The 10751-nt window shown below is 37.2% G+C and overlaps 2 protein-coding genes and 2 long non-coding RNA genes across 5 annotated transcripts; 3 read left to right on the forward strand and 1 right to left on the reverse strand.

The window, feature by feature from the left end:
• The first annotated feature begins 3558 nt into the window (after positions 1-3558).
• Positions 3559-5225, forward strand: LOC118438411. Its single transcript, XM_035858630.1, has 4 exons — positions 3559-3830; positions 4281-4393; positions 4629-4963; positions 5061-5225. Exons 1-4 carry the CDS (start codon positions 3574-3576, stop codon positions 5115-5117), a joined length of 762 nt encoding a protein of 253 aa, XP_035714523.1. The 5' UTR covers positions 3559-3573; the 3' UTR covers positions 5118-5225.
• Positions 5226-5701: 476 nt separating this feature from the next.
• LOC118438412 lies at positions 5702-6757 on the forward strand. The gene is made up of 4 exons (XR_004836764.1): positions 5702-6175; positions 6240-6352; positions 6408-6490; positions 6596-6757. It is a non-coding gene; the product is annotated as an uncharacterized LOC118438412 (long non-coding RNA).
• A 396-nt stretch (positions 6758-7153) lies between these two features.
• LOC118438413 lies at positions 7154-8631 on the reverse strand. Of its 2 annotated transcripts, none has more exons than XR_004836766.1 (3): positions 8491-8631; positions 8029-8427; positions 7154-7904 (listed from the first exon to the last, which is right to left on the reverse strand). It is a non-coding gene; the product is annotated as an uncharacterized LOC118438413 (long non-coding RNA). The 2 variants fall into 2 exon arrangements; XR_004836765.1 differs by having other exon boundaries at positions 7969-8427.
• LOC110858591 (esterase E4) lies at positions 7984-10499 on the forward strand. Its single transcript, XM_022107409.2, has 7 exons — positions 7984-8209; positions 8275-8412; positions 8494-8983; positions 9056-9280; positions 9368-9682; positions 9922-10066; positions 10135-10499. Exons 1-7 carry the CDS (start codon positions 8015-8017, stop codon positions 10319-10321), a joined length of 1695 nt encoding a protein of 564 aa, XP_021963101.1. The 5' UTR covers positions 7984-8014; the 3' UTR covers positions 10322-10499.
• The last annotated feature ends 252 nt before the right edge of the window (positions 10500-10751 follow it).

Raw genomic sequence — 10751 nt, forward strand, 5'->3', positions numbered from 1 at the left:
GTCACCAGTATGTTGTGAAACTAGATCTTTCAGAATTTGTGGTCGTAATGCATCTAAACCCCCTGCTGAACCACTAGGAAATGAGAATATTGCTGAGATAACCTGCTCTGTTGTCGTAGTAAATGGTGGAATGTTAGGCTCATCTAAAACAGTAAAATTGTCTAAAGATTGTTGTGGGTGCTTTTCTACAAGTGTGTCCAAAGTCGCTGAAGAATTGGGAGCGACAACATCATCTGATGTTAAAACCCGTATCGCGCCACGAATATTTCCTTCGGAAACTTTAGATATGACTTTTGGCCCTATGTCGTTGATTTTGCTACCTGACTTATCAAAGACTGAATTTTTGGATGAAAGTGAAATGAGATAGTCCTGATAAGTATTTTTATCTAAGGATTCAAAAATAGATAAATTATTTCTAATTTTGTTGTTAAGACTTTGACCATTCTTTATATTTGCCCTTGAATCACATTGTAATGTTACATATGGAAAAGTCAAAAGAAGGTGCCATGCCTCTGGTGTGTTTTCAGTTATGCATTTATCTATGGCTGACTTGATTGATTGTGCTACCGGAATTCTACAGGCCTTGGGGCATTGTTTGAGAGTTGGACAATTTTGCCTAAGAGAGGAAATAATAGATTTGAAATCAAAAACAGTTTCTGGAACTTGTTCTGATTTTAACTGGATCCCTACGTAATGATATTTCGAAGCGCCATGAAATTCTGTCCTAAGTCTTTTGGTCCTAATGTTTGAAAATGAATTTTTTATCAATTTCCCAATTTCTGCATCGTTTAAGGGTTTGAAAATGCCGAACGAGTCCTGTCTATACGCTTCATGTAACAGATTTTTCTCAATTATACCTCCTGGGACTATATTGTTATTTAGCCACTCTAATGTGAGAGATGTACATGTTGCCTTGCTAGATATAAAATTTGAAAGTGGTGTACTTAATGTAGAAATTGGTTGTGATGCACGTGGATTTGTACAGGGGCTTGACTGTGTAATTTGACTATGTGTGCCTAGAGTAGACTGATTTGCAGGCGACGGTGTGTTTGAGTTTACTTGGGGGCCTATTTGTGTATGTATTTGGGGACAGTTTGCGCAGAACCAGTCATCTTCAGGAATGGCCTGCAAAAGAAGACAAGAGGTGTGATACCACAAAAGACATGCAGAACATTCTATCCACTCATCTGTTGCTGAAGATGATGGTCCTGGGCAGCCCGACACCGGACAGAAAAGGTCATCGGAAACGGGATTTAAACCCTCGGTGGTATGGGGGAGCGGTCGGGAGGATGTGGGAGGAGGACATTTTCTTGGTCCTGTCCTCTTCTTTTGCTTATTCCTCTTCTTTCTTGGTCCTGGATGTGGTCGTGGTGAGGATGATGATGGCGGCGGCAGCGGGGACGATGGCGGCGGCAGCGGGGACGATGACGGCGGCAGCGGGGACGATGACGGCAGCAGCGGGGACGATGACAGCGGCAGCGGGGGTGATGACGATGATGGCGGGAGGGGAGGAAGTAGCGTCAAGTTTACATATTGCCATATATCTAGTGACTTGAAGAGCGGCATCGTGGTCTGACGACTTGTATCCAACAATACTGGCAACTGTGATGATGATTTAAGAAAAGTTAAATATACCTTGAACAATGATGGCGGAGAAAAAAAAAATTTTGGAGGCGTGAGAAGATTAGGTGGTCGAATCGTCTCGAACGTAAAGTTGAGCAGCGTCTTGTCTTGAGTAGGTTGGACGAACGAAAAACGACGAGTGGTGCAGAAAATATAAATGAGGATGTAAAAATGAACGATTAATGACGGTGAGTAGCACCGAAAACTCCAACATAGATTTCAAAAATGAGATGAACAGGAGGACAGAGAAATAAAACAAACCCAGTTCCGTGATGTGATGTTCTCTTTGTGTTTGTTATTATCTGTCTCTTTACAATTTTTTATCATCATAACAACTAAAAATATGCAAAACATTTTTTCATTCATTTTTCATGGGAAAAGTCAAAATCCAACCTGACTTTGAGCCCCCGTAGCGGTCCTTGCCAAAATCACCTTTCTTAGCTTTTTCGCTCAGAGGTAGTTAACATTATAAACTAAATTTCGTGTGAAAATCTAAGAAAGGTGATTTTGGCAAGACTTGCTACAGCCGTTTCAATTTAGCCGGAAATCATGCCTTGGACAGTACTTATCTTTGACACATTAGTTTTTAAACTTCAGAACCGAAATCAATTCTTGAAATTCTGGCATTTCAAGCAAATCAAGATTAACGTAAATTGTATACCATACACGACGTTAATAAATACTTTCATACTTTAAATTTAATTTACAGTTGTATGGGCTATAACCTTTCTGCCCAAAAAGTCCTGTTTTGATAGGAATCGAGCGTGCACGCGCTCTTCCCAACTTTTACACGAAATTTTAAACTTTGTCCTAGAGATGCGAAATTTGGCATGCACATGCACCAACATATGCTACATCATAATATAACATCAATTCCCGTTCCGTTTGCTATAAATTTTTCAGGAAAAATCAAAAACCAAATGTCACCCGTATTCAATTTAGTTTTTGATTTTTCCTGAAAAATTTATAGCGAACGGAACAGGAATTGATGTTATATTATGATGTAGCATATGTTGGTGCATGTGCATGCCAAATTTCGCATCTCTAGGACAAAGTTTAAAATTTCGTGCAAAAGTTGGGAAGAGCGCGTGCACGCTCGATTCCTATCAAAACAGGACTTTTTGGGCAGAAAGGTTATAGCCCATACAACTGTAACTATGCAAGATCGTAATGACCAAAGACATTCATTTCGAAGTATTATTATCCATTTACTGAATATTTAAAAATAAAATTCGCTTATACATCTAGATCGTAGAGTTTTTTAATATAAAGTTTATAATAATTTTTACTTCGAACTTATTGCACATTTTTTACTGGGTTACAAACTATGTATTTGTAAATACAAGTGAGTAAATTTATTCTGATGGAGCACATCATAATATTTGCACGTGAACTTAATGAAGCGTACATCCGTCGTAAAAAAGTATTAAAATTAGATTAAGTAATGTCACTATAAAAATAATTTCATGTCCTATTGTTCCACTCCGACATTAATTAGTTTGCTTTTGAGCTTGATGTTTTTCCAAGATTTGCACGATATTTGTTTTCAGTCCCATTTCGCATCTCTGCGCGAAAGTAATTCCCAATCGTTCCCAATCAATCGTTTAGTTCTACCATAAAGTTGTACTGAGAATAAGGAAGTAATTTACATAATGAAAAAAGGTGCCGACGTACGAAGTTTCCTACTCTTGCCGAACTTATGGAGCGTTTTGAAGGCAGATTTTTTTGGTAGGCGTTCAAAATACGAAATTTTAAGGTATTGGGAAAGTTCGTAGAAAATAACGCGAAAATAAACCAAAGTTTTGAAGAATAGAATGTTTTCCTACATTTTTGACTTACAAAATTGGAAATTTTAAGCACACTTAATTTTTAAAAAACAAATATTTACCAGAAGTTCAATAGAAAATTTTAATATGAAAATTTATTTCCGAAATACCAGATTCGCCCGAAATGGCGTCAGATTGGCAAGCGATGGCGAATAATGTCGCCATGAGTCCGATGGTTGAGCTGAATTCGCAGATCGAGGCGCAAATATGCATAGCTGTTGAGGAAGTGAAAAAGCTGGTGGTTTCCGGTGCTGAGGAATTGCGGGGGAGGATGAGGGAGGGGCTGACCAAGTGGGGGATACCTCCCCTCGAACCTCTGCACATCCAAAAATTCCCATTCCACCTGTACCACGAGTACTACGAGGTCTGGGGGTGGCTCACGTGAGTCTAAATCCATTTATATTCAAACTGATCAATTATGTAACCCATGAGCTCCAGAAACTTGGAATTAAATTAAAACTGTCACTTAAAAGCTTTTAATTTACTAATTTAAAACAAAATTCAGATCAATAGGAAGCCTATACTATATTTTAACAGCCTTAAGATTGAACTTTTTGGCGTTAAATTATGCCAGTTTATCAGTAATTTAATTATAAACATGACGCGTTCCACGTCCACGTATTCACGCCATAGCGTATTCTCTACTCTACTTTTCATTTACATTAATACTGCCATCCCACTTTAATTTCAGTTTTGGCTTCAACCTTGGAAATTTTTAGACAATGGTCTAAATATTTAGTTACTTATTTTTTATAACTAACGTTGTTCATAAAACACAAGAAATTAATTAATTAGGAAAACTTTGAAAATAAAATATGGTTTACTTTTCAGAGACATTTCCATCCACGGTTTATCCACTTTTAATCTGACCCGTGTCGATACTCACCTCCTATCAAGGGTTGACCTTGACCTTGACATTCATCTCGGCCGGTTCAAAATATCGGGTAAGTATTCATCTTTGGTAATAAACAAGTGAGGTTTTCTACTAGGCGCATACACATTGTCTTTGGTTTACGTATCGTTTTCACCTAATTAACCTTGCAAATTTAGTGCTATTTTGTGTGCATTTACAGTCAAAACCCTATGCAAAATTTGTATGCAAAAATTGTATGCGAACTTATTTGTAAAAATTGCATCCACGAATTTTGCCATTTACCTTTGCTGATCTCTTACCCGCAGGTAATTACGAACTGCACGGCCAGCTACTAAAAATCTTCCCACTGATCGGCTCTGGCCCGTTTTCCACGCGATATGAAAATATTTCGAATGCGTTTTATGTAAAATTTGTGATCGATCCTGACACGGGGAGAGTTTCCGTGTCGACGTTAGACTTTCGGATGCGCGTGGGTCGGCTGGAAGTGAATTTTGACGGGTTGGGAGGAAATAAAATCGCATCTGGGTTTGCAAACACGGTCCTCAACATGTTCGCCACGGCACTGTTTGCAGCTTTCGAACCTCAGATGAGGAAAGAAGTCAATACGCTGTTAAGGAGACAGATCAACTTAAGCCTAAAGGTATTAAAGAATTTACGAAAATTATGCAACGTGCTTCTCAAAATCGTGTAGGTTTTTTGGTTTTCTAATTTTGTTTTTGGTTTTAATTTGCTTGTAGGATGTCCGACTTCCGGAAATCCTGCGAAACAGATTGGGAACAAGAGTGGTCTGCTAAATAAGAATACATGATTAATTGTATCCACCGAGTTTGTAAATAAATAATTTCCGTCCTAAATAGTTTGATATCTGTTCTTAATCAATTTTTACAAAATGAAAAATAAAAACTGCGAAATCTGTGATCTCTGAGTTTAGCTTTTTTAAAGTGTGAAAAAGTGACGCCGATAAAACAAAATTATTCTGAACCATTGCAATAATATTGAAGGTATAGTTTGTACTGTGAACTTGTTAGACACTTGAATAAAGCATTAATCAATCAATTAGTGTAGATACAGAAGAAAAAAATTTTAGCGACACGATGAAATGACGTGTTACACATATGCACATATTGGTTGGATGGATGTTACTAAATTTGAGTGTTGATGTAAAAATTCAATAGTTACGATATGATATGACGCTCATACTTTTTTCCATTTTTGTTCCTTTTTAAGCATCATTCGCTAAATTATGAGTAGGTGACTCTGATTATATATTTCCGAAATAAAACTATACAGCAAAAAGACGTGAAGATCGTAATTTAGAGATTTATGTAAGTGCATGGAGATCAAGGTTAAGTATTTTGTCATTTTTATGAGTGGACAAAAATCATAAAAGTTTTATTAGAAATAATCAAGTTTAAATTTAACAAGTTAATTATAGTGAGACAGCAATTGCACTCCAATATGTACCTTGTCAATATGTTCATGTGCAAAAAGTCGAATTTAAAATAATTAGCGGACGTTACATTGCGAATATTTTATAATAAAATTGAACGAGCACAAAAAATATTACATCATTCCAATCGTCGAAATCATGATTTTGGGTCAAATAGTATTTTTCATGGTTTTGGCAACCAGCCAAGCCGCACCCCCTGCAAAATGCGACCCAGCAAATGGAGCCGTTTTGCCGAATACACCTCAAATCGCATCGGCAATAAAATCTTGTCTAAATTCTACAAAATTTACATTTCCAGAAATAAAAAGTGAATCTGACCTGAGTAAGTTTTTCATTGATTTTGAAGCGACAAAGTTTGACGACAAATGTTTCGCTAAATGTGTTGGGGACGAGTTGAAATTGGTGAGTTGTTGCTAAATGTGGTGATTAATAAGAAATTAACTTTTGTGGTTTTAATTTTTTGCAGATAACATCGGATCAAAAATTAAATCGTCAGGAATTTTTAAAATTACTGAAATTTTCGATTGAAAAAATTGATAAAGTGATTGAGTGTTATGACTGCATGTGCGGATGAGGGAGGTAAGAAATAATGAAATGTGGTTATCATTGAGACTTATCTACTTATTTTTTGCAGATAAAACTAACGAAAATGTGTGCATAAAAGCAGCAAAATTTCAGATTTGTTTTGCCAAAGGATTATTGGATAAGAAAGATGAGGTAAGGAATAATTTGTTTGTGTTATTCAGTACGTATGTATGTAAATATGTACATGCGAAATTAAATAACAGGATTACTTTTGGTAATTTAAATTTGTATTTGCAGACTTTAAAATGTTAATGTGATAACCAAACACGTCAAAATAAATGGGAATGTCGACACACCGCAACAATTTAATCACTTTCTTTTTGGCCATAAATTGACAATACACTATTTTAATTGCTGTATTAAATAATTAAATTAATACATTGCAGGATTAATTATTTTCATTATTTTACGATTTGTATAAATTTGAACTTCTGACCAATGGCAAGATTTTTTAGGATAAATCATAAAACATAAAAATCGCTCCGTTTCAAACGACAAAACGAAACCATTCAGCTAGGATTGAATTGAGGAAAGCACTTTTCGAAATTCCAAAGAAGGAAGAAAAGTTTGAAACGTGCAATTAATTTATTTTTAAGTTTAAACTATTGAATTATTTATGGAATGTGACATTGAATTTTATACGGAAAGGTTTAGCGACGATAATCTGGAGATCCGATTAAGAAATAAAAAGTTGCAGCAGGTGTCCATCAATGGTTGATAAAATTATATTATCAACATTTGTAGACAATTCGTACTAATTACAAATATTTGAAATTGTTGCATTTTAGGTACAAGTCTAATTAAATTAGATTATTTATTTGCTGACTAATTCTCATTACTTTCAGAAATTTAGTAAAATATCCAATTTAATCAAGTTACATACTAGGTCGCTGATATGATGGATTGAGCAGGGTTTACCTTCTCACTTGAGTGGCAAGTTACCAAATTGGTAGAATTGCATAGTGCATACTGCTTCCACCGGGAACAATCTTATCCAAAGATTATCGAGAGTGTGCATAAGATTATAGATGCAGGTATTGCCAATCTCCAGCAAAACACAGATTACAGTAGCAAAGTATTTAACTAGTGAAGTAAAATTATACTAATTCTACATGTAAGTAAACATAGTATAAAACGTTATATTGTCGCGAAGAAATGCCTGAAATAATTAATTGGAAGTACATCTTCATGCAAAGCAACGTTAATAAAACGCTTTTTGTGTCGACAGACATAAGTCACCATGCTAAACAGGCTAAAAACTCGACACCCAGCACTAAAATACATGTGTGGGTGCATAATTGTACCCATGTCTTTACGTAATAGTTGCAGAAACGCGAATTGTACGAATTTTACACATTGCAAAACCCACTTCAGTCGAGTAAATGTAGGAACGTTGCATTCACGATTATTCCCATTAACCTTGGTCAATAGCATCATGCATCACCGGCAAAAAACTGCACAATATTGACATGCCAAACTTTCCTTTTGCGTTCTTCTCATTCTTTTTTCAGTCCCATTCCGCTGATAATGCTGCTAGGATGATGTGCTGCAAATCAAAATGTAAGCGATATATAAAGGAATGAAACCTGATGCCGGGTCCCAGTCCGTACCTGACTTTAGATTGAGTCGGATAAAAACTCTTAAAAAACTAGAGAAATGAGTTTTCGTACATTTTTGGCCTGTCTTCTACTTTTCGTTGTGGGTGCAGCGGTCACTCCAACTTTGGCTGAGGAACCCTTGCTCGAATTAGGAGACGGATTAGTTCAGGGTTCCACGGAGAATGCGAGAGGTGGTCGAGTGTTCTATCAATTTAAGGGAATTCCATTCGGAAAAGTCGTTGAAAGATTTCAGGTGCGAAAAGTAAACTCCTTTCGAGTATTTAAATTAAATATGCATCAATTTGACTAATTATGCAGCCATCCGTCCCTGCCGACAAGTGGTCAAATGTCTTCAATGCTACCGCGTTTGGCCCAGTCTGCGCCCAGTTTGATTGCTTAAACGGAGAATTCACTGGGGAAAAAGAGTGTCTGAATTTGAACGTTTTTACTCCAAAGGTGTTTATAAAATTTCTGGAAATTTATAAATAATTTGAAAATACTGTAATAAATTGTAAATAAAATGTTGATTCATACCAGTTACCCAAATCCGGTCATCTCACGAAACTTTACCCAGTCGTGGTCGTTCTTCACTTAGGGGGCCACTTTTTCGGCTCTGCACAACAATACAATCCGCACTACGTGATGGACCAAGACGTCGTCCTCGTCACGCCCAACAGTCGCCTCGGCCCGTTCGGTTACTTAAACACGGGAGATGCCAATGCTCCCGGAAACGTGGGTCTGCGGGATCAGAGCCTCGCCTTGAACTGGGTGAGGAAGAATATTCACAAGTTTTCGGGAGACTGGGAGAGGGTGACGTTGATGGGGGCAGACTCTGGGGGCGTGGATGCGCTTCTCCATCTCATCAACCCCGAGGACAAAGGCCTTTTTCATCGCGCAGTCGTCATGAGCAGCACGATTAATTCCTGCTCATTCGTCAAAGATCCGGTAATCCAGGCCAAAAAGATGGGTGAACAGGTTGGGTGTCCAAACAGTGAGAAGTCGGACGAGTTTGTGAAATGCTTGAAGAGTGAGATTTCCTAAAAAAAAGTTACGCATTTTCATACTTATTTGGATATTAAGAATGGATGCAAATTTTCAGAAATGGAACCACTTGAGCTTCTCAAGAAAATGAAAGTTCCAACTGCAGACATGTCCGATTTCAAAGCGATGCAGCAGATCGCGATTTTTGGCCCATCAGTCGATGGGAAGGGCGGACTTCTGCCGAAACATCCGTTCGAAATTATAAAGAGTGGAAAGGTCCCGAACAACGTGCCATTAATTATGGGCACCACCGCGATGGATGGGCTGGACCCGGCCAGTGCCAGTAAAAATCTAGTCACGCACAATATATGAATATTTATTAGCAAAATAAACCAAATTCTGATTAAAATACACAAATTTTTATTCTTAGCCTTCCTCAACGATACGGCCCTTTATAAGAAAACGATTAAAGATTGGATTGAAGATGGGCCTCAAATCCTGGATTTTTCGGATGCGCAAGACCCTGCTGGAATGGCGAAACAAATTTTCGACTTTTACTCCAAGGACGGAACCATTTCGAGTGAAAGCTTCATTGACATGTTTACGGACAAGCAGTACGAACACTTTTTGCGATTTATTTCCAAACATTGGGATGGCGTTGTCCCAATGTACGTGTACCGATTCAACCACACCGAAACCCCGAATCGGGCAGTGGACATGATTGGATATCAAAATCTTCCCAAGGGTCAGTAAAAAAGGCCACGTTTAATATGTTCCATTAATTAATTAATAAATATAGGACTCGATGACTCATCACCAAAATGGTCAAAACCCACACATTTTTAATCATTTCTCGGCGCTGGGAATTTATTTTAAAATTCTTAACGACAAAAATTAAAACTGATTAATTACTTATGATTAAAAATATGTTTATTTTGGTGATAAGTCCCCGAGTGTTACGTTAGTAAATATTTGTGTGCGTAGGTCCAGGCCATTGGGACGATCTCCAGTACTTGTTCAACATGTCCAACTCTTTCATGGTTCCGGTAACGACGGGAGACTCGCCACCAGTCGAGTACATCTTGTCCAAAGGAATGGTTCGAATGTGGACTTCGTTTTTTGAAACTGGGTGAGAAAATTATTTTATAAAATCAGTGTTCATAATTTCCGATGTACATTTTACCATTTTTTTACCAGGAAACCCAGCGCACCTTGGGGAGAAGGGGAGGAATGGGAGCAGTTCCATTTTGATGGAAACCAACCCAACAAAATTTACAAGGTGGATGTCACCCCCAAAATTGTACGAGATACGGAAGCTTTCCAAAAGCGAATGGAATTTTGGGACGCGATTTACGAAACCTTTGACGTTACCAACTCTGCCTAAAAAAAACTGATTGAATTGATCCTACTTGAATTGAATACCTATAGTGGGATTAATTAATATTTGAAATTTTATGATTTCATAAAAAATTACCTTTCATTATGTATCACTTTTATTTCTCTTTCTCTGTTTCACACAAATTCAATAAATAAAAATTTAGGATTAAGTTGCATTCAAAAAGTAATAGTGTCTGTGGAGTAAACAAGACCTTATTTAGCCCGAGTCAGGTTTTGTGGTGTCATTACAATTTTAAAAAAACGCGACATTTACTTATCCTTAGTTTTACTTGACATGATTACATAATGGCCAAATGGAGATATATCATCCTGACATGATACTTATTTTGTTACCCCTCCGCACAAATATGTATCAACGTCAGATTTACTACGAGTACAATTTCTCCAATTTAGAGCTGAAAAACCTACAGTGCAGA

This window comes from Folsomia candida, unplaced genomic scaffold, assembly GCF_002217175.1.
Source record: "Folsomia candida strain VU population unplaced genomic scaffold, ASM221717v1 Fcan01_Sc021, whole genome shotgun sequence".
NCBI lineage: Eukaryota > Metazoa > Arthropoda > Collembola > Entomobryomorpha > Isotomidae > Folsomia > Folsomia candida.

Bases quoted from the DNA above. Each gene is read 5' to 3' on its own strand.
- LOC110858591 (XM_022107409.2), top strand. From the start codon at position 8,015: ATGAGTTTTCGTACATTTTTGGCCTGTCTTCTACTTTTCGTTGTGGGT. The intron at 9,281-9,367 runs GTAAAAATCTAG...TTTTATTCTTAG, and splicing joins GCTGGACCCGGCCAGTGCCA to CCTTCCTCAACGATACGGCC. The intron at 9,683-9,921 runs GTCAGTAAAAAA...TTGTGTGCGTAG, and splicing joins ATATCAAAATCTTCCCAAGG to GTCCAGGCCATTGGGACGAT.
- LOC118438411 (XM_035858630.1), top strand. From the start codon at position 3,574: ATGGCGTCAGATTGGCAAGCGATGGCGAATAATGTCGCCATGAGTCCG. The intron at 3,831-4,280 runs GTGAGTCTAAAT...TTTACTTTTCAG, and splicing joins GAGGTCTGGGGGTGGCTCAC to AGACATTTCCATCCACGGTT. The intron at 4,964-5,060 runs GTATTAAAGAAT...ATTTGCTTGTAG, and splicing joins AGATCAACTTAAGCCTAAAG to GATGTCCGACTTCCGGAAAT.